Below are 27,264 nucleotides of genomic sequence, written 5' to 3' on the forward strand. Positions count from 1 at the left end.
TGTGAGGATAACATTGAAAAGTGGAGAATGATGCTGTAAACTGCTTTGAGTCCCTCTTGGGGAGAAAAGTGGGGTATAAATATATCTAAGTAAATAAAAATCCCAAAACAAGTCAAGCACAAGGTGTTCAAGAACCATTTTGCTTCTTGTAGGCTTCTCCTCTTGAGACGCAGAGATGTGTATTGTCCTGAACAACCCCACCCTAACCACAAAGCACTATCTCAATAAGTACCAGAGAGTGCTGCAGTTAGAGTGGGCCTTTAGGGCAATTCTTGGCATTCTGGAGAGAGAAAAAAGTTTCATGTCCCATCTTTCTACTGATGCAGAAACTTCTGCTCTGCAGATAGAAATGCTTGCCCTAGGTTTTCTCCCCAGCAAAAATCATTGTGCACTAAAGATTTGACCCTGCATGAGGAGGAACCCCCCTAGGACAGTCCCCTCACTTCCTTTAGTGGAGAAAGATGATGAAGACATTCCTCAGAACCCAGGCCTCAACCTTAGCACGCACCGTTTGCAAATACATGGCGCATGTGCCTCAGTTGAGGTGGCAGGGCAGAGGGGATCATGGGACCTACATGGACAAAAGCCATGTGGGATGGGGACTGAAGGAAGAGATTAAGTGAAAATGCTGCTTGGATCCAACCCATCATCTCACTAAAGATCAAGGGAAGGAAGCACCTTTCTGACATTTGCTATCTCTGTCCCAAAAGAAGGTTTCCTTGTGTTTTTCATCACAGGAAATAGCACCCATACAAGTGCACTTTCCCATTTGTAGTACGGAGAGTGAAGGCTTGTTTGGGCGTTATTGCCTGGAAACGTGTGGAGAATCTAGTTACCTTTCCATTTCAGAACATATTTTCTTCAGGAAACGTCGATCTCAAAAGGAGTGCTTATCCATTGTCTTGCAATTGTTTGGGGTCAGTTCTGGAACAAATTTCTCTCTGAACAGGAACTTCCTCTCAAACTTTCTCAAAATATTGGCTGGTGTTTTCTCCCCAAAAGCCCCATTCTAAACAGCAGCACTTTCTTATTGAATAACAGAGAGTGCTCCAGTTAGAATGGGACTTTCCGGGAATATCTTGGCACTTTTGAGAAAAGCTAGAATTTCATCCTTTTTTCTTTCCCAAAGATCCATGGACACCTGTAAACAGAATAGATTTGGATCCAGCCATCTGGAGGGGTTTCCCTTTAGCCACCAAAAAAGGATATCCTAGGCACCAGGGGATCTATATAGACAAAAACCTAATGGGATGAAGGTTGTAATAAAGAGAAGATTTAGAGCGAAAGATTGCTGGATCCAACACATTTTATAAAAGATAACCATGCATGGGTGACGATAATAATGGAGAAGAGAATGACATTGGAAGCCACAAATAAACAAATATTTTTATCTACATTTCCCCCAAGAAACTAAAAAAGAGTCCCTCTTCAATTTCTCCTCACAACAACCCTGTGAGGTTGGCTATGCTGAGACAGCGACTACCCCAGGCTGCTAAGCTTCATGGCACAGTTAGGATCTGAACCTGGGCCTTCCCAGTCCAGTATTCTAACTATTATTGCATACTCCCCTGGACTGACATACACAATCATTCTGTTATGAAAAGTTCTGGATGATATAATTTCTGAAGGGGAGCAAACTAAAACCTGCTACACTAAAGAGAAAGGTGACATTTCCCCATCACTTGACCCTCAACAAGGAAGCACTCACCTTTTAATACTTATACGGCATATGCTTCTGTTGAGGTGGCAAGTCAATGGGAACACATTTGACAAATCTACCCAAGTTGAGGCAACCCTCCAAATTTTCTCTCATCTTGTGACTGCCAAACTTTTCACTTTCTCCTGATGGCTCTCTCTCAAGCAAAGTCAAACATTTGAACACATTCTTGTGAAACTCTCAGACAATGTGTTTGGATGCTGCTACTAAAGCTAAAACAGATTTGAGATACTTTGGGAATGACACAAGCAATACTGTCTCAGAGCAGCATTCCTTTACAATGGGGAAGAAAATTCAGAAATGGATTTCAGAATGGATTTCCTTTTTTTAAAAAAAGGCCTCAGAGAAACCACTTTGTATTGTTTCTCTGAACACCCTATGTGGAATATTTAAGTCCCTTGAACAAAACAATAAGGACTCTTCTTTGGGTTGCCAGCTCCAGACTGGGAAATTCCTGACAATTTGGGAGTGGAGCCCTCAACAGGGTATAAAGCCCCAGAGGCCACCCTCAAAAACAGCCATTTTCTCCAGGGAAACTGATCTCTGTCATCTGGGAATCAGTTGTTCTTCTGGGAGATTTCCAGACCCCACCTTGGACAGTCACATTCCCTTGAAGCACTTGAAAAACACATGAGGTGGTGAACCACAAAGAGGTGAAAAATGTTAGACCTATTTCACTATTGAATGTGGACTATAAAATATTTGCCACTATTTTAGCATCCAGACTGAAAAGGATATTGAATCAGGTAATACATCAAGATCAGACAGGTTTTTTTACCAAAAGGGCAGTTGAGGAACAATGTTAGAATGGCTATAGATATTTTAGAATATTATGAAGCACACCCAGAAAAATAAATGGCCTTGATATTTCTGGATGCAGAGAAGGCATTTGACAACATTAACTGGCAATTTATGTTAGAACAAATAAAACAGATGAATTGTGGAGAAATTTTTTTAATATGATTTGAGCGATATATACAGAACAATGGGCGAAAATAAGTTTGAATGGAGATTTGACAGAATCCATCAAAATAGAAAAAGGACCGAGGCAAGGATGCTCATTATCGCCACTCCTATTCCTTTTGTATCTGGAAGTCCTAAATAATTAGAAAAGATAAAGAGATAAAAGGAATAGTAACAAAAGGTGAAGAATATAACTTACAAGCTTTTGCTGATGACCTAGTATGTATTTTGGAAGAACCAATAGAACACATTGACTGTTTGATATTGAAAATAAAAAGTTTGGGGAAATGGCAGGAATGGTCAATCAGCAAAAAACAAAGATAATCACCAAAAATATGACAAAAGCACAAATTAAAGAATTAACAGAGAAGTCTGGATTCCAATGGGAAAAAAGAGTGAAATACCTAGGAATTTATATAACCAATAGAGCTAGTTCACTGAGGGAGGACAATTACCAAAAATTAATTAAAGCAGTTGTGGAGGACTTAAATAAGTGGAAAGATATGCATATATCACTGTTGGGGTATATAGCCACAATCAAAATGAATATATTGCCAAGGTTCATGTTTTTATTCCAGACCATACCAATCATACAGAAAAAAGCGATTTTCAAGAATTAAATAGAATAACTTCAAAATTTATATGGCAAGGCAAAAGACCTAGAAGATTTAAAGTGTTACAGGAATTAAAAGAGAAAGCGGGATGTGCCTTGCCAGACTGGGAAACGCACTACGAAGCCTGTGTACTGGTATGGATTCAAGAATGGATCTTAATTCAGAATATAAGGCTTTTAAAGTTAGAAGGGCATGATCTTAAATTGGGGTGGCATGCATTCCTCTGGTATCAGAAAGATGAGGTACATAAGTACTTCAAAGCTCATGTAATAAGAAAGTCTTTAATGTTAGTGTGGGATAAATTAAAACCGCAGATTTACAAAATAATTCCAAAATGGGTGTCACCAGTGGAAGCATTTACCCACTAAACTGGGAGAAAATATATAGATATGAGCAACTACTAGGGAAAGATGGAAAGCTAAACTCAATAGAGGAATTAAAAGAACAAGATATACAAGATATACAGATGGACTGGTGGCAAAGAGCACAAATTGAATCCAGATTTGCCAAAGACAAACGACAAGGATTCTGTTTGGAAAAGCCCCCCTTTGATAAATTGCTATTGGAGACAAATGAAAAAATAATTAAGAAATTCTATTTATATCTAATGCAATTGAAAAGGGAAGATGAAGAAATAAAAGACTGCAGGACAAAGTGGGCACAAAATCTGGGGCATGATATAGATCTAGAACAATGGCCACAGATATGGAACTTTCAGGCATTGCTTGACACCTTCTAAAAAAATATAAGCTCCAATATAAGCTCTTCTCCCAAGATAAATAGGATTCATTGTATGTGAATATCTTTACTTTTCTAAAGCATCTCATTACAATATGCTGCATCCCGTTATAAGGATGTTGCACTGGAGAAACTTCTAGAGCTGATAAAGAAAGATACCTCACTACGTGATCCAACAAATTAAAAAGAGAAGACATACAAGGGAAGGGGAATGGAGGTGGAGGATGGACAATAGTGAGAAAGAGTTCTCCCTGTCCTTCTGTTTGACAGTTCCTCCTTAGCTAGAGACCTTGCTTGATGTGTTAATAAAGCAAGCCAAAGAAGATTCTACAACCTTGCCACACAAAAAACTTTTTAATTTATCCAGAGAGTTCCTTCCAAGCAATCACATCTGGTTCCCCAGACCCAATTCAAGTTCCCTGCAGCTATACAGCAGCGTTGGGGAGTAGCTGTTAAAAATAAAGGAGACCCTAAATGGCTTCAGACATTTGGGCTCTTTTTAATTTCTCTAACAGCCATTTACTTTCTAACTGCTGTATGGTTGTGGAAACCTGAGTTGGGTCTGAGGAACCCAGACCCAAAAACCTGCACATTTATTTTGGCCCATAAGACAGCCAAGGTGTCCCTCTCTTTTTGTTCAGCTCCTTGTGCATCACAAAAAACCCCTCACCAGAAAGCCACTTTCGATCCCCTGTTCTCACACACCCTCATTTTCACAAAGGATGCTTTCAGTGACACTTCCCGTGGTGCTTTGCAGGATGTAAGCTGCTGATTCTCCTCAGGCATGGGCACCATATGATGCAAAAGATGCCAGGAAAGTTTCTGCAACAGCACCAGGAAGAGGCCAAGAGAAGCATTTGTGAGATGGGGGGGAGGGGGCTCAGAAAGAAGCTTTACAAAGAAGCTGGCTAAGCAAAAGTCAGCCCCCTTAGTCAGCTTCCTTCCCTTAGGGGGCTGGCACCCTCCTTAGCTGAAGTGGGCAGGGGAATAAGGGAAAAACTCAGGCAGGGATCAGATGCAACATGCAGGTCTCCATTTTGGACCCCCTCTTATGGCTTCTAGTCACCCCAATCCCCTTTAAGCACCATGCCAGAATGGCTGCTGGTACATTCCTTTGCAGAGATACCCCAGTCTTTGAGAGCAAAGGGCTTAGACGGGAGTAACACTACATAGGATTGCATTATAAAAGATAATTTAAAACACGCACACACATTAATTCAAAGATTCTAGCAATACCCAGGATTATTATGAAACAAACAATAAAATATCAATCATTTGATTCAATGTATATGTAATGAATTCTCCATGATGCTTGATCTAACCTGCATATATTTAGTCTTGGCCTTTGCAGAGCAGAAAGGAAACTACCAACTTGGCAGAATGGCCACGGGAGAGGTCTCCACATGACCAGAGCCGCAAAGTAAGCATACACCATTCACAAATACAAGGCATATGGCTTAGTTGGGGCGAAAGGTCAAGGAAGGTCTTTGGAGAAGCAAGAGAAAGCTTGAAAACTCTCCTAGGCTGAGGAAATCTCTCCAAACTTTCCAAGCAAATGACAAACCAAAGAAAACCTTTCATTACTCAGAGAGCTTTCTCTCAACTGACAGCAACCAAACCCTGCATCACTTTTGGCATGGCACACATTCAGAGATTGTCAGTGTGGACAATCCCTGGCCAACAAAGCAGCCAGAGTGTGGAGCCCTTTCAAAATAGCCCCCCTGATATATTGGATTTCCATATCACAGGACTGGATAAGACCCATTCTTTCTCTCTCTAAAGAGCAGAGAGTATTAAGAAGTACTTCACTTGCATTTACTTCTCATGGAGTGAGGAAGGGAATAACTTCGTGGTTTTTAGCAAGGGAAATAGTACCCAATCAGGCAGCACTATCTCATTTGTAACAGAGAGTGATGCTTGTTTGGGCGCCATCATCTCCTTCAGGAATCATTTCTCTTTTGACCAGCTCACTCTCTCCAAGCTTTCTGAAAACACAGCATGGTGATTTCTCCCAAGCAGACAGTGCTATCTCAAGATACCAGACAGTGCTGCATTTTAGGATAGTCTGCCCTGGCACCTTTGAAAAAATCCAGAACATTCTCCCTCAGCCTTCTAACATCACAAACTCTAGAGATCCCCAAAACCCCTCTTACCAAGTGGAATGAAGCTTCCATGTGATGAGGCCTTTTCTGGAAGATGTCCTTTTGCAGTTTACTGAGTTCCTTCATGCTGACTCTCCCTTTGCTTCTGTCTGTTGGATCTCCTCAGACTTTCTTTTATGGCCTGGCTGCTCTGGGTGTGTCACTGAATGCACCTTCTCTAATCTTTTCACATTGATTGTATCACCAAATTCATCAAGCTCACTGAAGCCAGTCTTTTCAGGATGCTAATTACCAAACATTCTTGGAGTGAGACCCACCAGAGATTTTAAAAAAGAAGTCCCCATGTGGAGGCAGGTAATACAGATGGAGAAATTTCTAGGGACATTCCCCAGTCACAAGTATACAGTACAAAATAAAAGCCATGTTATGTCTTTGTGTAAAGTGCCATCAAGTCAGCCAACTTAAGGCAACTACATACAGTTTTCAAGGAAAGAGACAAACAGGAGTTGCAACTCTGGACTTCCTTCCCGTCTTCCATTCAAGTACTGACCAGGGCCAACCCTGGTTAGCTTCTAAGATCTGGTGTGCGGGTAATCTGTTTACCTTCTTTTCAGGGTGGGGGCAGTGTGAAAATGAGGGCCTCGAGTCTCCCCAGGAGGCACACACTAGATTAGTACAGAAGACACAGACAGACTCCATAGCTTAAGTGCAATGAATTAAAGCAATTTATGGGATACAATAATAAAAAGGGTCAAAATTTAAAATAATGGATAAAAAGTAATTTTAGATGAGGTGGAGCAATGGACTGAATAAAGCTGGAAGTAGGGTTCCCAACTTAGGTTGGGAAATTCCTGGAGATTTAGGGGTGAAAACCAGGAGGAGGAGGTTAGAGAGGAGAGGCAGCTCAGCAGAATATGATGCTATAAAGTCCACTCTCCAATCTGAAGAAGAAAGCTTTAAGTCTCATAAGTTTATACCCTGGAAAATTTCGTTGGTCTCAAAGGTGCCACTAGACCCAAATCCTGCTGTTCTACTGCAGACCAACATGGTTACCTAACTGAAACCATCCTCCAGTGTAGCTATTTTCTTCTAGGGGACTGATCTCTGATGTCTAGAGATCAGTTGTAAGTCCAGGAGATCTCCAAGCCCTATCTGGAGGTTGGCAACCTATTTGGAAGGCCCAAGTTCGAATCCTCAATTAATTATGGTACTTGCTGGGTGACCTTGGGGCAGTTGCTGTCTCTCTTAGCCTAACCTACCTCACAGGGTTGTGAGGAGAGACCCTCAGCTCTATGGAGTTCTAACCAGATAAAAATGTGCTAAATAAATAATAAAAGCAAATGGCTAATAGAATAGAGTTGAACCTAATCCTACGTGTAGCTTTCCTAAATACCCTAGGGTTCATTCTAATTTAAAGTTACATTGTCTAAATTGTCTTAAGCCTATGAACATATAATTACCAATCAATAGTTCAGGATGACTCCAAAAGTCTTCTGCCAAAGTACCCCAAACCAACCCATCAATATTCAACCCTCCGCAGGCAGCCCCCAAATCAGTGCTGATTAAGTTGGTGAAATAAGTTTATGCTACTTTGTGATTAAGAGGTGCTTGGATTTTTCTCTTTGCGAGTTTGGTTTCATTTTCTGAGCTGATTTTCTGAACTGATTTTCCTCAATGGGGTTTATGACCAGATCTTTCAAACTACATGCAGGAGAAATACTGATTTAAGAAATTTATGCCCTTCTGTTCCAGAAACAAAATGGAACGACATTATATATCTCTATAACAATAAATTATAATATTAAAACAGCAGCAATCAAAATAACCATAGCATAAGAAAGTTAGTGTGACGGAGTAGTTAGATGCAGTGGCTAGGATCTGGGAGATCCTGGTTCGAATCCCCACTCTACTTTGGAACCTTGCTTGGCGGGTGACCTTGGGACAGTTTCAGCCTGACCTACCTCACAGGATTATTGTGAGAATAAAATGGAGGAGAGGAGAATGATGTAATAAGCCGATTTGGGTCCCCATTGAAGAGGAAAGCAGGGTATTAATTTTCAGCATTTATGTATGCAAAGTTTACAAATATCAGTATTTACATGCAGATTTTTCTGCAGTCATTAAACTAGAGGGACAGTAAAACTCAACTGTACAAATAAGCAAAGAAACCCTTGGATTTTAACATTATTTTTATATCACGGTCAATGCTCCTGCAGAGTGAGATTTGGCTTTATTTATTTATCTCCCTCACGGTGCTTATTGGCTGCCTCTTCACTGAAAATGCCACCCTTGTTACAGTGTACAAAGCTAAAACGTAATCTCAACAATGGCAAAAAACCCAATATGCAATTTGCAAAAGCAAAGCAATATGAGCAATAAAACGGTTTGAAGTACAAAGTAGAAAAAATATTGGACAGTGAAAAGCACAGAATCTAATCAAATGCCCAGCATGTAAAATTCAATAAGGAAGATGCCAGACAGATTGTTGGAGGGAAGGGTATTCCTTGACCAAGGTGCCACCACAGAGAAGACCTGCCCCGACTCTGGTAGTCAGATGGAGGTTTTCAGAGCAGAGTCGATCTCAAAAGCCAGGCAGCTTCTTATGGGAGCAAGTTCTGTTACCGTCAATCCCATTTCTCCCAGACAAGCTCCCTAGACAGGTTCATATTTTAAAACATCATTTTTTTCAGTCACTTGGGTAATTCGTTTCCTTAGGGGAAGATACTGCTCTGAAGAACAACAATCTCAGAAATAAATAGCAAGGAATGTCTACTGGGTCCTAAGGAACTGTATTTTCTCCTTCTTGATAGGAGCACCAATTTCACTTCTGGAAAAGAAAATTAGTCCTTTTTTTATCAGGTATATTATGGTTGTGGCTAGATGACAAGGGAAGTACCTATGGCTCTTTCGATTGCAGATTGAGGATTGGTACAATGTATTTCTCTTCATTTACAACTGCCAAATATTACAAATGACTGGTTTGTGGTGCTGAAAATGACTAGTCATCTAATCCTATGCATGTTTGCTCATAGTTTAGTCCCGCTATGTAGAATAGGGCTTACACTTAGTATGCATGGGATTACAACCTGAAGTCTGCTTCACAGGAGCAGGATCACCCTAGGTCTGCCAAGAAGAACCAACAGGGGTACAAAATTCCAGGGATCTGGGATCCCTGCAGCACCCCTCTTCTAATCAAGCATCCCATATATATTATGACTTGGCAGAGGGACCACTTATCTGGAGTCCATATTGGCAAAAGCCTTGATGAAGTAATAAGGTAGCAGAACACTGGCAGAGTCGAATGGACTGTGCCGCTTCAGGTCACATTTTGGAATAGGATCAAGAGCCCAACAAGGTGAGAGGACCTTTGCTCTAGTTTTCTGCTTGCATTGTGCTTTTCTGAGAAGGAAGACGGAAAGCTGAAATCGCTCTCCTGTACTTCTTTTACTACCTGGGTGGCCAAATGTCCTTTTTTTCAATCCTCTTTTTTATTCTCTGAAAAAAAGTCTTCCCAAACATCCAAATTCTGCTCCTGTCCAGTAAATTTGGCTGAAATGTATGTGGGGGGAGAGGAAGTGTTGCTAAAGAAGCCTTTCATAAAGTTTTGAGTGACAGGCTGTCAGTCAAGGAACTGGGCTCTGCCTGCTGCTCCTAGCAAAGCTGGCACTATGGTGAGTTGTATTTTGATTTAAATCATGGTAGTTGTGTGTTACTATCTATGAATCGAAATTGGCGTATGAAAATTATGTCCTTTTCTTTGGCAATTTGTAGTTTGTCACCCTTTTCCTACTCCCTATTTCTATGGATAGAGAAAAGATGCCTTTCTGTAAGGTACCCACATAAACTCTACTCATCCCGGGTGAAGTTTCACCTTACTTATATTCACCTCAGTTGGTTTGATGGGATATGTTCATATCTCTATAGCTATTCTGCAGTAATATACAGCAATATTTATTTATTTATTTACTTACTTACTCATTTATTTTCTTCATTTACTTCTCCAACTGGGACCATCATTTGCCTCTCCTGTTTTCATGACAACAACAACCCTGCGAGGTAGGTTAGGCCAAGTGTGTGTGATTGGCCCAAAGTCACCCAGCAGGCTTCTACAACAGAGTAGGGGGTTGAACCTGGGCCTCCCAGCTCTTACCTAACATTCTAACTGCTTAAACACATCAGCCCTTAATATGTACATGGGAGCCGCTGGTTTGAGCAGGCAATGTGAAAGTCTCCCTTGGGAGGCCAAAGTTGTTCAAAGATTTAGAGGAAATACAAACATCTGTTTTCCCCAGCACTGACTTCTCCACACGCATATTTTCCAGAGGCACAACTGGTAATCTGTTATGCTGAGTTTTCTCCTCACTGATTCACACACTCAACCAGAAATCCAGAATGGATTCTCCTTGCCACTTTGTGGGCCTGATTGACCAACAGTTTGTATGTATATCTTGGCAAGTGACCCTATGAAAGGCTTTGTCTGTATTCAGCCTCAGCCCAGAGTTAACAGGCAAGGACAAGAAAAAATGCTATAGTCCAAGCTTGCAGATATAAGAGTTCTGTCTTCAGAGTTCTCTCTTCCTTAAGCTAGAATGTGTGGGAGGTTGCTTGTGGTTTCTCAGAAGCAAAGCAAAGACACTCACCGCATGCTCAGAGGCACCACTGTGATTTCTCAGGTTCCAAAAAAACAATAAAACACATCTTGCAGGGAAGGATATAATTACAGTAGAGAAGGACACAGGAGGAGAGTATTTTGCACTGGAAAATACATCTTGTTGTAGAGAAATAGAAGCTATGTTTAATGCTACCAAATGCCTGGAGAAAACAAAATGTCCTGTCCTTTTAATAGACACTTGTGTGTTATGTGCCGTCAAGTCATTTCCAATTGGCGACCCTATGAATGAAAGACCTCCAAAACGTTCTGTCTCTAACAGACCTGCTCAGATCCTGCAAACTGGATCTGAGACTTAATGGGAGATTATTTACCAGGTGATGTTATTCACCTCCCTGCCATGAACAGCTCCAGTTGCCCATTCTTCTTTACTAAAGGGATAGGGCATTTTTAGCACAATACATTGTGCAATCTTTTTACTTCTCCAGATCTCTTTACTTTAAAAAAGCAATCAAATTACCTTAATGGGGTAGAATGCAATGAAGAGAAGATAAGATTAGACCCAGAGAAGGCTTTTTAAAGAAAGAAGACCTGCTCCTTCTGATGACATTTGTGAACATTTCCTGGTTATCTCTTGACCATTATCATTGATTTGCTAAAATGATCATTTTGCTTATGGATTGGCTGCTCAGGGAGAGTCACTCCCTTGATTTTCCCTCCCCCCTTTTCTTTGATCAGTGGCTTTCATGAACTAAACTCATCAGGAGGAACTTAGGTCAATGGCCCCTTGTTGTGCAAATGTCAGGGCAAGGCTTTCTTTGTAGGTGGATTTGCAAGCCCCTTCCTGGGAGAGCAGTTTCCACAAGACTAAGCAGAGTTAGACCCTTCTATGCTCACTGATCTCAGGAGTGAAAGGCTGTTTAGGATGGCACTGTTACAGCCCAACATTTATGAATTCATTTCTGCATCCATTTCTGGACCAATCCATTTAATAGCTGGGTTGAGCATATTTTATGTTACTTATCCATTTCATCAACATGCCAAATAAATAACAAACTGAGGGCCTACCCTCTCACCCCAAGATTTACCCCTCACCAGCAAGAGATCCCCATAGCAAATTGGCTGCCCATTGTGCAGGTAACATACAATAACGCAATTGTTTTGCCTGCTCAGGGAAGATGCTGACAAATATGATCTTGTAAATTAACCAGAAAAGGGGGGAGGGTAAAAGAGGACTGAAAATGTAGCTGAAAGAGAGATATAGGGAAAACTGGTGGTAGGGATATTAGCCTGCCTAAAGCACTTGAAAGCTTATAAAACCCTGAAAGGGGAAATCTTGTTGGGGGGGGAAGATTTCTTGTAGGCCCCACATTTGTTATTTATTTAGCATGTTTTTATCCTGCCCTTTCTTCAATAGCTCAGAGAGCGGCACATCATCCCCCCCCCATTTTATATTCACAACAACAACCTTATAAGGTAGGTTGGTCTGGAAAACTGGCCCAAGGTCACCCAGCGAGCTTCCATGGCAGAGTGGGGATTGAGTCCAGGTGAAATGACTCACAAAAGTTTATTTATTTTTTTTTTTTATAAATTTTTTTATTTTTCATAACTACAAAACACTACACCAGACTATCACAAGGAAAGGGAAGAGGGAAGGGACAAAGGGGAGTGGAAAAAGAAAAGGGGGGGGGAATGAACTACAAACACTAAACACTACACTTCAATGTTTCCCTTCATACTGTCATAATACAAAAATAGCTCCATAGAATAATGATGGAGTGGTTAATCATACAGAGAATAAACATTTCAAATTCTGATTAAACTTTCCTCCCCCTTCTGGGTCCCGGACGCAATTCTCTCTGTGCAACTGCTGTTGCAATGCTCTCCTCCTCCCCCCCCCCCCCGGCTCCTCCTTTTCTTCGTTCTTGGTGCAGCAGAGTTCTGGGTTTTTATTCTCAAAATCCTTTAGTTGATCTTCTGATAATATCTTATAGGCCTGATCTTTATATCTGAACCATATTCCTTCCGGGAATAACCATTTGTACTTTATTCCATGGTCCCTCAGAAGAGCTGCAAACTTTTTATATTTAAAACGCCGTTTCCGGACTAGAAATGGAACGTCCTTCAAAATCTTGACTTTCAAACCCATAAAGTCCAAATCCGCATTGTATGAGTTATATAGGATGGTGTCCCGAATCTTTTTAGTTGAAAAGTCAATAATGATCTCACGAGGCAACTGTCGCTTTGTTGCATATTTTGAAGAAGCCCGACGGACCTCCAAAATGGCGCTTTTAACCTCTTCTTTAGTCGTCCTCGCGGGTGTCGCCAGTAGTTCCGAGACCAAATCCCACAGATCCTCATTTTCCTCCTCTTTCACGTTTTGGAGACGCAAAATTGTCTGCGTTCGTTCCACTTGTAGCCCGATCAGTTGGTTCTCCACCAACTTCAGCTCCATTTTTGTAGCCTTCACAAGTGACGCACTTTCCAGAGCAGACTTTTCTGCCCCCCCCGCTGCTGCCTTAATGGTTTTCACCTCGCTTTCAATTAAGCCCACCCTTTGATCAGTTTCGTTCAGCTTGTCAACAAAGGGTTTTATGGCTTCCACCACCGCCCTGCGCACCAATTCTTCGAGCGACTCCCCTTTCTGCAAGGTGGCCGAGATTGACTTACCGAGAGCGGGACTTTGCTTCTTTGCTGCCATTTTGGGGGGGGGGCACCAACAAAATTCTGGAACTCCACGAAGGGGAAGAGCGAGTCTTCTTCAGATCAACCTCTCCTTCACAAACGCTTGTAGAACAGAAGGGATTCGCTTGTTTACAGGCTTCCGCCTGTTTCTTTTACTTGCCGTTTCTCGTTGCCCGGCGGCACTCGAGGCGCCGCGCACATCTGCCGGCCTCCATAGGGACAAACGGGCAATTCCCTCCCCGCATTGATTTCGGGGAGTTCTTCCCGCCGCGTCCCGGACCCTGGCTCCCTCCCTGGGAGTCCTGGGGGCTAATCCTTGCAGATCAGCCGCCCGGTCAGGGTGCCCGGTCGTTTCCTCCCGGACCAGCCGAGAGGAGCGTCCGGCATGGCTGAGAAAACGAAACCGAATCGACTCACAAAAGTTTATGATGGAAAATTTTTTGTTGCTCTTCAGGGTACCGCTGGATTTCAGTTTTGTCCTCATCCAACACTGTAACCATTGTACAGCACTGTATCATTCTGCTTATTGAATTGGTGCTTCTCTTGAATTACCTGTTGATTTTTGAAAAGCCGTTTTCCTGGTTTTTCATATGAATGGATCATTCCTTTTTGCTTTTCTAGACTGTAATAAGAGCAGAAATGAAAAACGCCAATGAAACCAGCATGACTGACTTTGAATTAACTGGATTCCAGGATCTACAGCATTTTCATGTGCTCCTCTTTGTCACCTTACTTTTCACTTACTCGCTCATTCTCATGGGCAACATTGTCATCATCACCCTAATTCAGACCAGTCCCCGCTTCCATATCCCCATGTACCACTTTATTGCCATGCTGGCTACCCTCGAGATGTGCTATACCACTGTCACCATCCCCAAGATGTTGGTGGATCTGCTGCAGAGGCAGAAACGCATCTCCTTCGGTGGTTGCCTTGTGCAAATCTATTTCTTCCATGCCCTGGGCATCACAGAAGCTTGCTTGCTCACAGTGATGGCTTACGACCGCTTCTTAGCCATCTGCACTCCGTTGAGCTATCCAACCACCATGACAACCAAGTTTTGCTTCCAGCTAGTGGTCGGATGCTGCACTTGTGGCTTTGCATGTCCTTTGCCTGAAATTGTCCTGATTTCCAAACTGCCATTCTGTGGGCCCAATCACATCGAGCACATATTCTGTGATTTCCCTCCATTGTTTCATCTCCCTTGCGCTGACATATCTAGAATCATCATGACAGACTTCATCATCCATTCCTTGGTCATCCTTGGTCCTGTCTTCTTGATCCTCCTCTCTTATGTAAAAATATTGACTGTTGTAATCAAAATCCAGAGCTCGGAAGGCCGCCAGAAGGCTTTTTCTACCTGTGCTTCTCACCTCATTGTGGTCTTTGCCTTTTTTGGGACAACAGGGTTTATGTATGTCCGTTTGACTCAAGCCAGATCGTTGCATTACGAGAGAGTCATTGCCATGATCTATGCTGTCCTTACCCCCCTTTTCAACCCCATTGTCTATAGCTTGAGAAACAAAGAAATCCAGGAAGAGATCCGAAAAATTATTAAATTGCCCAATCTATCATTCAGGAGGACCTGGAGGCATGTTGGGTGCTGAATCTGCTGGTGCATTTGGGCAATTATCCCTACAGTGGGTGTTTTAAAATAAGGGTGCTTTTGACAAGGATATCCCATTGAGTGCTTCTTTGATTTCCAGTTTGAACCTTTCTGTTCCTTAAGATATGTCACTGAGGATACACTCAGAATACCATCAGATGCAAGGCTGGCATCTGTCAAAATTGGGGCTTTCTGAGGGTCAAACCACACGGGACAAAATACACTCAAATTACACTCGAATTACTCATGTAATCCGAGTGTATTTTGTCTTGTGTGGTGAGACCCTCAGCATCTTGGAAACAAATGAAAAACCTTTTACTCCCCCTGGGCATTGGGATGTAGAATTTAGGTTATTTGTGAAGTGATTTTGGCTGTTATTACATCCTTGATGTAGTTTAAAGCTGGTTGTGAACTGAAATAAATAAATAAATTCATTCATTCATTCTTGATGTCTAAATGTTCGGATTCTGATTGATATGTTATTATTTTGATGGTTTTATTTGAAAACCAATTTGGGCACTAAAGGTGGCATAAATATTCTGTAAATTAATATGAAAACCACAATAAAAAACAAACAGATTCTGAGGAAAGCTTACTCGGCATATTCAAGGAGAATTCATCTGGGCTGCAAATATATTAGGAGGATGTATCTTGTGAAGTAGAAGGGTGGTCCCTTGTTTGTGAATGTATTTCAGCATTTCCAGTATCCAGAGTGTGGAAGCGGGTTTTCTCTCATCATTATTTGTATAGTTGGCCATCTTGTGTTTCCTTGATAAACAGAAGAGTGGGATAGAAATTTTGGGAATAAACGAAGAATAATAAAAGTTCCTGATTTTATTCCTGTTATGGAGATTACACCTCTGTATTAAAGGGCATGATATGCAAACAGTGCCTTGATTCCCTCCCAGCCTGCTTTAAGAGGTACCTGCTGAGCCCTGGGATCTCGCTCCTGCCTGGCTGCCCATATCAAAGGAACTGAGAGCCAAGCTACAAGTGACGAATTACACTTGCCTGGCAAGTGAACAGACTCACGTGTATTCCTCCCTGTTCACTTGCCATTCACTTGCACTCCACTTGATCACTGCCAAAATGAACTACTAATTTATTGATTGGTTTTTATCTTGTACTTCTTTGTATGAGCTCAAGACGATGTACACTATCCCCTCACCTGATTTTATCCTCACAACAACCCTGTGAGGTAGGTTAGACTGAGAGAGAGAGAAAGAGAGAGAGAGAGAGGCCTGAATGAGCTTCATGGCCAGGAGGGGATTTGAATTTTGGTTTCCTCAATCACTGTCTAGCACTCAAACCACTACACTACACCGACAGCCATGAACTTCAGACAGCATAAACTGGTGGAAGTGAAAGAGAGTTTATGATGTCTCCTAGTCTTAGGCTGCAGAAGGGGGCCATATATAGAAAGATAGAGGGGTTATACCCTTACCATCCTGCCTGTATCTGGTCTGGAGCTACCCCTCTACACATTACTAAGTACCTAGGGACGCTCAAGTGCAGGATTGTATGTGTAGTTCTCAATTCACATGCAGGCTGTTTTTGTTCTGCGCATGCAAATACTGCTTTCACAGGAGCTCCCTTTGTGTGACTGCATTTGCAAGTGATTCTGGAGGGCGAAGCACCAATTCAGCTCTGTTTTCACTGTGAGAACAAATACTGTAGGCTCCTTTGATTTGCCAATTTGCATTTCTTTAAGGACAAGATCTGCATTTCAATGAATGGATGTGGGGGAAACTGGGATACTTTTAGCAGTTGAGGAGGAACTTATATAGAATGTCTGAATGTATTCACACAGAGCAAATTGAAATGTGACTGCGAGCGAGTGCATGGAAAATTGGAGGGGGGACACGTGAAATGAGGTTCACTTAAGCATCCCTAGGTACTTTGTAATGTGTATAGAGATACTCTTAGGGACTTCCTTCCTTCCATCTTCACCTTCCTCTCCTCACTTCTCCATTTTACAGCCGTGAAGGCAGGACATGCCTCCTGCATCTCTCAGGCATCCTAATCTAGATAGATAGACTAGAATGCTATTTCTACTTCTTTCCTACTCTGAATGAAGTTCTTTAAACAAGGGACTCATATTTCCTTGCTAAAGATAAATGCAGGCTCTATGTGGATATTTGTTCCTCAGTACATACACATACTTGCATGCACTACCCTGCACTTATTAAGTTACTGTGCTAACATAAACTACATGAGAAAATTTACATGATCCATCATGTACAACTTGGGTGATATTTTTCTGTTCATTGGGATGGGTGAAAGAATCTGTATGGATTTTTTAAAGGTCAAATAGTGGTTGTATGCCTTGGCCCTGAGTCAATCCTTCTTATGTCATCACCTCAATTCATTTATAAACAATAGCATCCCATTGGCTCCAAGGGACTGGAAAGAAAAAATAGATAATGTGATACCCAGGGGGCAGGCCAAGGAAAATGGACACTTTTGAGTTACACAGATTACTTTATCAGGAATGCTTCAAAAGTAACACAGGCTGTTCCAGTGAAAGAAATGGGTTGGTTCCTACCAACTTTTCTGCTGACAAAAGAGTGAAGAGGGCCCCCTCGGATGTCCCGGGGATTGTGGGACCCATGTGGAAATCACATGGAAAAAATGATGAGATCCAGCCTGTTGCATCCTTCCCAGAGAGGACAGTCATGTTGCCAGTGATCAATTTTGTGATCCTGCTTTTCTGAAGTTCTCTTCTTTGCAGTTGATTTCCCCAACCCACTGTAGAAGTTCTTCCATTTACAAACAAGTTAAGGTCCCATTCTTCCTAGAGAAGCTCCCTGTTTGGAAATGATAATCCCCCCCCACACACACACACATTTCCCCCCAGTAAAAGCAGTCTTGTTTTCTCACTGAGATGAACTTCCATTGGTTTACCAGTCAGTCTTGGTGATAATGATGTCCCCATGGAGGGCTTTGGGGAAAAGGTTTTGTTTTCCTTTCTTTCATGGGAAATCTCTCAGTTCAAATTATTTCTTTTCTGAAGAAGATTACCCCATCTCAGTCTCAGTTGCCAAGCACAATTATACATAAAAGGGTGAGACCTGGTTTTGGAGTATGAACATCATCTTCTTTCCTCTGAGTTCAGATTCTATTCAGTGGGAAGCTTTGGGAAGGTTGGGACACTGCTGGCTTCTACCTTTTGCTTCATTGGTTGTAAACTATGATCTGCAGTTAGGAAAGACAGAGAACCTTTCAATGAACCTAATCAGTGAAAATTTTTGAAAACAAGAAGTGTTGGGGCTCAGAAACCACATCTCCTAAAATGGAACCCCCCTCGAAATTCCTAGGTACGTGGGATGTGTTATGGTAGCTTGGTTATGTGGGAAAGGCACTCTGTACATGCTCATATGCCTCCCATTTTACTTCACACATTCTCAGCCAGAACTCTGGCATTATTGGGGCCAAGCCTTGATAAACCCCCAATAAGGAGATTGCAACTAATTCATCTTCATCCTTTGCAGATCTGGGTCCTAAGTTGACCACCCATACAACATAGAGTCCACTTCTTAATTTTGTGTTACGTATGGTTATTCTGATAGTGCCATTGGCACATCTCATGACAGCTCTGATATGAGTCCTGAGCCAGTTGCTGAAGGCCTGTGAATTAGATTGGGCTACCACATTGGTAAAACAACAGCATAAGGTGAAGCAAATGCATGGAGTGGACAGTAAAATCTGATGCTGTCTTTCATGGTTCACCATACACAACCAGGTCACTGCAGTCTAAAATGGATTGCAACTAAGGTTGCCAACTGACCAGGAAAAAGAGTGTCCTATCCCTTTAACAGAGGCTTAATGTGTTGAAGTGCAGAGGAGTTAGCCGTGTTAGTCTGTGGTAGCAGAATCAAAAAGAGTCCAGTAGCACCTTTAAGACTAACCAACTTAACTGTAGCATAAGCTTTCGAGAATCAAGTTCTCTTCGTCAGATGCATGGTACAGAAACTGGTCAAATATAGAAGAGGAGGGGGAAGGAGGGGAGGAGAGAGAAGATGCAATTAGGGGGGGAGAGGGAGGATGCAACCAAAACATTCCTTTGCTAGTTATGGCACCATAACATATTTACTTTGGGACTGTGAACCTCCATGAGAAGACACCCGGTTGGCTCTCCACCAAACAACGCTTTTCCACCTCGCTGGAACATTGCACTTTACTCCTATATTTTGGACAGTGACTTGTTGATTGTATTTATTGCATTCTGTATATAATGTATGGACTCACATTTTGTATATGAACACCTATTTATGTAGTTATTAAGTTATTTCACTAGTATTGCATTTTTGCACAGCACTTTCGCATTTTCATAATTAAAATTAAATCATAATTCTGGTGGTTTTTGTAGTTTTGACCTATTGTTCCATTGGTAGCTGTGAGCAGGTCCTGGAGAGACAGTGTGGTGTAGTGGTTCAAGTATTGAACTTGAAATGGGCAAACTAAGCTTCACATTCTTCAGCCCTGAAGCTCTCTGGGTGACCTGGGGCCAATCATTCTCTTAGGCTAACCTACCTCATGGAGTTGTTGTGAGAATAACGGAAGGGGGGGGGAGGAAAAACCAGATAGTCCTGGGTTCTGTGGAGCAACTGGAATGTAAAAATGTGAGGAGGTGTGGAGAATAATGTTTTGTCCCAAGCCTTGAGAAATTTCACTTGCTGATTTCTGCATATCAAAGATCAGTTAAGAGCAGTCTGTACCAATTTTTTTTTCTTTGGGCTGTTAGCACTCCCCCTAAATCCCCTCCCAAACCGAATTTGGAGGGAAAGTGTATGGGACTAGAGCCTTGCCACAGAATGTGGGATGAGAGAGAGAATGGCAGAGGGGGAAGGTACCTATTTTATACCTTAATTATCACTTCACCTGAATCCACAGATCCTCACACTGGGGTGCACGTGTCTTCATGAGAGCATCCCTATGTGATAACACTGATTGAATAGCTGGTTCACGTGTGGTGGGTGCGGGAGCTCAGCCTAATGGGTCGCCAGCATTTAATCTGGTACCTCTAGCTGTCCCTTTAATATCATTTTGATCTGTGAGCAGTTATCTGGTGATGTGATTTCACTCCATCTCATAAAAGGCGTCAACAGCCCATTTCTAGTGTTGTTGCCAACCTTCACCAGGGGCCTGGAGTTCTCCTGGAATTAACTGGTCTGCAGACTACAGAGATCAGTTCCCCTGGAGAAAATGAGGGCTTTGGAGGGTGGGCTCTGTGGTATCACATCCCCACTGAGTTTCCAGCCTCCCTGTGCTATATGGTTCCAGGCACTGCCCCCAAATCTCCATGAATTCCCCAAGCCAGATTTCTAGGGGTGTAAATGCTGGGTTGGAAAATTCCTGGAGATTTGGAGGTGGAACCTGGGGAAGGACCTCAGTTGGGTATAATGCCATAGCATTCGTCCTTCAAAGCAGCCATTTTATTGAGGTGAACTGATCTCTGTAGTCTGGAGATCAGTCATAATTCTGGGAGATCCCTGGGATTTTCCTAGAGCTTGGAATCTCTACAGAGTACATAACACTACCATTTCCGCACACTGCTGATAAAGAAGGGGGGAACAGATTAAAAGATTTGTTAAATGCTGCATTGAGAACCAGCATGCCTCTTGCTCCATGTACTTTATTAGCAGCAACTTATTTCAGTAGATATAGCAAAGGGACAGAGAAAAGACTGGATCTTGTGAATGACAATATTCACAAGAAACCATGCTGGAAGCAAAGGGATTCATCTGTATGTAAACGAATCAACTGAAATTCACAAGATTCAATCACTAGGACATCAGAAGCCTGTGAATGGAGAGAGGTAGAAACACCCTAGACCCAACCCTTATAGGCAAAGTGATCAGTGTTTAAAACTAATCAATTTGGCATGAGCAGCTGCATATCCCGGCCTCTAATCTATCTAGTACTCTAATAGTACCTTTTCACAAAGGACTCTCTGAATGTAACAATGGCCCTAATAAGATTAAACACAAAACATTTCACAAAATTAAATTAGCAGAGGGAGAAAACCCAAGCTGGTTCATTAAATGTGGCTCTTATCTGGATTAGGGCTGGACCCCAGGAATGTTACAACTTTAGTCTGCAGATATGGAAATATGGAAAATATGGAAAAATGGGGCACCCCTTGGTCTATAGACTGGAAACCATCTGTTACATCAGCAGATGTGTGTTTCTGTTTCTCGACGCCACGCTGACTGGGGAACAGTAATGCAGAGAAGGGTGGAGGAATTTTCTGAGCCCAGCCAGAAAGTGTGGGATGTCTCTCCTGCCACTTCCCAAAACCAGCAGGGCAGGTTGCAGGAGAGAACTGCCAGGTAGGAGATTGACAATGCTGGTTGGCATCCTAAAAGGTGTGCCTAGAGAAAGTCTCAAAATCATACTCTCTTTCCCCCTTCCAAACCAAATCTAGCAACTGTAGGCTAAAAGGCTTCTTGTATTAATATCTATTCTTTATGTATTCATAAAAAGATAACATGTTTTCTTCCAAATCTTGGGTTTTTTAAAATGAAAGCTGAGAAAGAAAGTACACGCTTTAATTAATGTTGTGCTTTATACACAAGGAACAGAAGGAAATTTCTGGAGTCCTGACTTTTTCCCCCCAAAAGATTTTCCTGTTGTACCTTCCACCCCCAGGGTTGCCAAACCATGCCCAAGCACGAAATCCATCTCTCTCAATGGGTGGGGGGCATGGAGGGAGGGCCACGGTGTACAAGATGCAGAATTTTAATTTTTCTCCTGCTGCCACTCAGAGCAGCAAGCAACAGGCAGCAAGGACTTCCAAGAGCAGGGCACCTGCCGTAGCGGGAGGTCTGGCAGCACATACTATGTGTGCTGTTTCTGCCTTGGGTCTGAAGAGATAAAGCAGAATATAAATATTTTGAATAATTTAATAAATAATGTGCTGAGGATCTTCAGATTATTTTGGAATTGATGTGTTTGTTTGCATTATTTATTTAGATATTTATATCCCATGTTTCTCCCCAATGAGGACTCAAAGCAGTTTATAGCATAGTTTTCCTAGACTCCATTTTGTCTTCATAATGACACCAACAACCAATTGAAGTAGGTTACACAGAGACCAAATGAATGGCCCAAGGTCACCTAATGAGTTTCCATGGCAGAGCGGTGATTCGAACCTGGGTCTCCCAGATCCTAGGCCGACACACTACCATTATGCCACACAGGAACACTGTAAACGTCTCATGCATAAAAGAAACCCATGTCAGTTCATTTGCCAGACTCTTATCTTTTTCTCTTTAACAGACTCTCATTTTTCTCTGCTTCAAGAGGTGGAACCCACCAATTCCACATCAGTGACTGAGTTTGAGCTGGTTGGTTTCCTAGACCTACAGAATTTTTACACACCCGTTATTGTCATCTTGCTGGTGATTTACCTGCTTATCCTCTGTGGCAACAGCATCATCTTTACCGTCATCTATGCTCACCCCCGCCTTCATATCCCCATGTATTATTTTGTTGCTGTATTGGCAGTCCTGGAGGTGTTCTACACCACAGTCACCATGCCCAAAATCCTATTCGACCTTCTGAAAAGCACAAAATCCATCTCTCTCAATGGCTGCCTTCTGCAAATCTATTTCTTCCATGTACTGGGGATCACAGAGGCCTGCCTGATCACGGCCATGGCTTACGATCGGTACTTAGCCATCTGCACCACATTAAAATATTCTACCACGATGACCACCAAACTTTGTTTCCAGCTCATGTTGGGGTGCTGCACTTGTGGCTTAGCCTGCCCTTTGCCGGAAATTATCCTGACTTCCCACCTGCCATTCTGTGGACCCGATCGCATCTGGCGTATGTTCTGTGATTTCCCTCCACTGATCAGCCTGGCCTGCACAGACTTCTCCACCAGCATCATTGTTTGTTTGTTTTTAATAGAAATTTTATTGAATGGGTTAACATATTACATAATACACAATACATACTCATTTACCCTTATAATTACAGTATATGCCCCCCATCCCTTCCCCCTCCCCCTTTTCCCTTTTTGACTTCCAACAGCACTAAAAACCCTTAATTGCTTATCGTTATCTCTAATTACTATGTAGTCCCTATTATCTAAGGTAAAGTTCATGTTCATTCTCATAGCTCATATTACTTAATAACTATCTAAAGTCCACAGTTGTCCTCTCACATCCCATTTATTTTCCACATAGTTCTTAAGCTTCTTCCAGTCAGTTAAAAATTCATTCGGATTCTGCTCTCTCAATTTCCTTGTCAATTTGTCCATTTCTGCCATATGCAACAGCTTTTGGATCCATTCTTCAACTTCTGGTATGTCTTCTTGTTTCCAGTATTGTGCATACAAAATTCTTGCTGCAACAGTCATATAATATAACAGAGTTCTGTCCCTCATGTTAACTTCTTGCATATTCAATCCTAGCAACAGCATTTCCGGGCTCTTTAACAAATGATATTTCATAATTAACAGCATTTCTCCATAAATCTTAGACCAAAACATTTTGGCCTTTTCACAGGTCCACCACATATGGTAAAAGGAGCCCTCATGTTTTTTACATTTCCAACATTTATTTGACATTGCACTATTTGCGTTTGCTAATTTTTTCGGTGTTAGATACCATCTATAAATCATCTTATATCCATTCTCTTTCAAATACTTACATGTGGATATCTTCAAAGTATTCTTCCATAGAAATTCCCGGCTTTCTATTGGCACTTCTTTGTTAAAATTCATTGCCCATTTCACCATCTGTGTTTTAACAACCTCAACCAGCATCATTGTTGACTTCTCCCTTCACTTGATTGTCATCCTCGACCCTATCTTTCTTAGAACTACACATTATGTAGTTTGTATTGTAGTTTTGTATTGTATTATGTAGTTTTCAATGTATTGACACATTGAAAAAAACTGAGGTTGAAGAGTTAAAAGACAACCCCCTTTTTATTGGTTTCAGTATCAGAACTGTTATCTTTGTTCTCAGTGGAGTTCACAGAAGCATCACAGAGAAAAGGGGAATGACCTCGGGAGGGTTGAGGCTAAATTGAGGCATCTCTCATTTATTTATTCAAAACATTTCTATGTCACTTTCCCACTAAGCATTCCTCAAGGCATTTCCTTGAGTCTCCTAAGATGAGTCTCAAGGTTCATCTAGTCCAGCAGCAACCAAGCAATTGCTGGCAGGAAGTTCACAACTTGGGGGTGGATAAAGGCAATTGCTTTCTCCTGTTGCTATCCACCAACTGATATTTAGAAGCAGGCCCTCTCTAAATCTGCAAGTTCCATCCTGTCATCGTTTTAAGGCCAGCTAAACTAGTGGTCTCCCTCCACTGACCATGGGTGGCAGATGGGAAAGGATCACCACCACCCCAACAAATTCCAGAGCACTTCCTTCCTAGTTCCCGTGAAGCCTTAGACCATCTCTGTACAAGTCTGCACACCCATGTGCCCAGAGGCAAGAGCAAGTGGAAACATTCCAATGAGTCAGAAACAAGGAATTTTTATCACTGATTACTTGCATGTGGATTGTTTGTATGTTAATGGGAGGCAGGTTTTCCTCCTGCTTCCCACAGTCTTGTGTTTCCATGCACCTTCTGAGTGTCTCCTGTAAGTCCTGCAATCTTTCTCAAACCTGGGCCATTTTCACACTGCTTACCAGCCACGGAACATTGCGCCGAGCTCCTGGAATGACAGTGTCTTCCTGGCACTAGGAAGATGCTGTCGTTCCAGGAGCTTGGTGCCATGTTCCGTGGCCCGTAAGCAGTGTGAAAATAGCCCTGTTTTACTGTGATGTTTTGGAAAGATTGCAGCAAAGCCAAGATGGTTGCCATGTCAATGGGAACTTCCAGATTTTCCCAGTCCCACCCACATCAGGGCCATTTCCCCTGCCCCATTTCCCAGTGATGTCTATACTGCCACAGCACTAGGGGGCTTTTTGAAGGTTTTTTAAATTGACATATTGATATAACAGTATGTCAATAACTGTTCTTCTTTAAAAAGCTGAAAGGCCCCCCTGGTGGTATGAGGGGAATGACTACTGTGGGGCACTGCCCTTAGGAAAATGCAGGTGAATCCACTATGGGGAAGACCCAGCAGCAGTGGTAATAACACAGGAAAACATTCCCGTGTGGAAAACGCTGTCGTCTGATGGCTATGTTTTGCACCTCATGTGGATACACAATCTTGTACCATAATGCTTGAAGAAAATAAAACCAAAGATATCACTTTAAAATCCCCCCAATTAACTTGTTGTGCAGGATTCTTAACTGCACACACACACACACAAAATGTTTGGTCCCAGATTGTGAGGCAACCTCTCCCCTCCCTTTCAGTAGTCACAAAGTTCAGAACTGTAGGGTTCTTGGTGTCGACTGATCTGTGAAGGACACCATCTCTATTTCACCATCTGTGTTTTAACAACCTCAATCAGCATCATTGTTGACTTCTCCCTTCACTTGATTGTCATCCTCGGCCCTATTTTTCTTATCCTCCTCTCATACGTGAAGATCCTTAGAGTCGTCATCAGGATCAAGAGCTCAAAAGGGAGTCAGAAAGTCTTTTCCACCTGTGCCTCCCACCTCGTTGTGGTCCTTGCCTTCTTTGGAACCATCAGTTTCATGTACATGCGCTTGACATGGATGGAGTCCTTGCGTTACAATAGGATCCTAGCAGTGATCTACGCAGTTCTCTCCCCTCTCTTCAACCCTATTATCTATAGTTTGAGAAACAAAGAAATCAGAGATGTGATCAAGCAGATCACCAGCTCTTCCCATCTGTTCTGTTGTGAAATGAAATAGACATGTTGGTTTCTGAGCTACTTGCTCAACTCTGTTAATGGTTTTTTTAAAATAATGGTAACCGTTACCTATATCTCAGTCTTCCTTTAGAAATCTTGGAAGAGGTTACATGAAACTCCCACCTATCTAAGGTTGCCAGTTCCAGATTGGGAAATTCCTGGAGATTGGGGGGGGGGGGAGCTTAGGGAGGACGTGGTTTGGGGAGAGGAGGCATCTCACCAGGGTATGACATATAGTCCACCTCTAAAGCATCCATTTCCTCCAGGGAACTGATCTCTGCAGCCTGGAGATCAGTTGTAAGTATGGAAGATCTCCAGCCACAGCCTGGAAGTTAGCAACCCTATTAGGATTGCCAATTCCAGCATCAGAAATTCCTGGAGATTGGGGGGGGGAGCTTAGGGAGGACGTGGTTTGGGGAGAGGAGGCATCTCACCAGGGTATGACATATAGTCCACCTCTAAAGCATCCATTTCCTCCAGGGAACTGATCTCTGCAGCCTGGAGATCAGTTGTAAGTATGGAAGATCTCCAGCCACAGCCTGGAAGTTAGCAACCCTATTAGGATTGCCAATTCCAGCATCAGAAATTCCTGGAGATTGGGGGGGGGGAGCTTAGGGAGGACGTGGTTTGGGGAGAGGAGGCATCTCACCAGGGTATGTCATATAGTCCACCTCTAAAGCATCCATTTCCTCCAGGGAACTGATCTCTGCAGCCTGGAGATCAGTTGTAAGTATGGAAGATCTCCAGCCACAGCCTGGAAGTTAGCAACCCTATTAGGATTGCCAATTCCAGCATCAGAAATTCCTGGAGATTTGGGGATGGTGCCTGGGGAAGGTGGCATTTGTGTGTATGTGGGAGATGTCTGCAGGGATATGATGCCATGGAGGCCATCCTTCAAAGCTGCCATTTTCTTTGTTATCTGGAGATCAGTTAGGGTTCTCAGTCTCCAGGTGGTGGCTGGAGATCTCCTGGAATTACAACTGCTCTCCAGGCCAGAGAGATCAGTTTGCCTGGATAAAATGGTTGCTTTGGAGGGTGGTCTCAATGGCATTATGCTCCTGCTGAGGTCTCTCCCCTCCCCAAACCCAACCCAGGCTCCACTCCCCAAATCCCCAGGAATTCCCGTTTGGAGCTGGCGACCCTAAGATCAATTGTAATTCCAGAACTCCAGCCCCCCACCCTGAGGTTGGCAAGCCTAGAAGAGCTTTCCAAAAGGAACAATTTTTAACTGCATAGTCGGGTGGGAGTTGTCATTTGTGCGCTTAGTGCATGATGCAGAGATACACCTGTACATTTTCCCTTTATATGTACAGATGCTTCAGGATCCCTATTGTCAATCCTCAGAACTAGAAATTTGCCAGCACTACTGGCTTGAATTTCAAATTGCCCCAATGATTTTTTTTGGAACTGTACAACTTTCCTCTAGAACTACACATTAT

The 27,264-nt window shown here is 42.5% G+C and overlaps 2 protein-coding genes across 2 annotated transcripts; both read left to right on the plus strand.

Moving 5' to 3' along the window:
- Positions 1-14,067: 14,067 nt before the first annotated feature.
- On the plus strand, positions 14,068-15,033 carry LOC129339113 (olfactory receptor 6N2-like). Its single transcript, XM_054993717.1, has one exon. The coding sequence runs from the start codon at positions 14,068-14,070 to the stop codon at positions 15,031-15,033; it is 966 nt and encodes a 321-aa protein (XP_054849692.1).
- A 6,345-nt stretch (positions 15,034-21,378) lies between these two features.
- Positions 21,379-25,826, plus strand: LOC129339114 (olfactory receptor 6N2-like). Its single transcript, XM_054993718.1, has 3 exons — positions 21,379-21,400; positions 22,314-22,912; positions 25,449-25,826. The coding sequence occupies exons 1-3, from the start codon at positions 21,379-21,381 to the stop codon at positions 25,824-25,826; spliced, it is 999 nt and encodes a 332-aa protein (XP_054849693.1).
- Positions 25,827-27,264: the final 1,438 nt, after the last annotated feature.

This window comes from Eublepharis macularius, chromosome 12 (genome assembly GCF_028583425.1).
Source record: "Eublepharis macularius isolate TG4126 chromosome 12, MPM_Emac_v1.0, whole genome shotgun sequence".
Taxonomy (NCBI): domain Eukaryota; kingdom Metazoa; phylum Chordata; class Lepidosauria; order Squamata; family Eublepharidae; genus Eublepharis; species Eublepharis macularius.

What these genes read in the sequence shown, in the direction of transcription:
- LOC129339113 (XM_054993717.1), top strand. Translation starts at nt 14,068, where the DNA reads ATGAAAAACGCCAATGAAACCAGCATGACTGACTTTGAATTAACTGGA.
- LOC129339114 (XM_054993718.1), top strand. Translation starts at nt 21,379, where the DNA reads ATGCTGGTTGGCATCCTAAAAG. An exon ending in GCTGGTTGGCATCCTAAAAG is followed by an intron (nt 21,401 to 22,313) that starts GTGTGCCTAGAG and finishes TCTCTTTAACAG; the next exon opens with ACTCTCATTTTTCTCTGCTT. An exon ending in TCAGCCTGGCCTGCACAGAC is followed by an intron (nt 22,913 to 25,448) that starts TTCTCCACCAGC and finishes TGTGTTTTAACA; the next exon opens with ACCTCAATCAGCATCATTGT.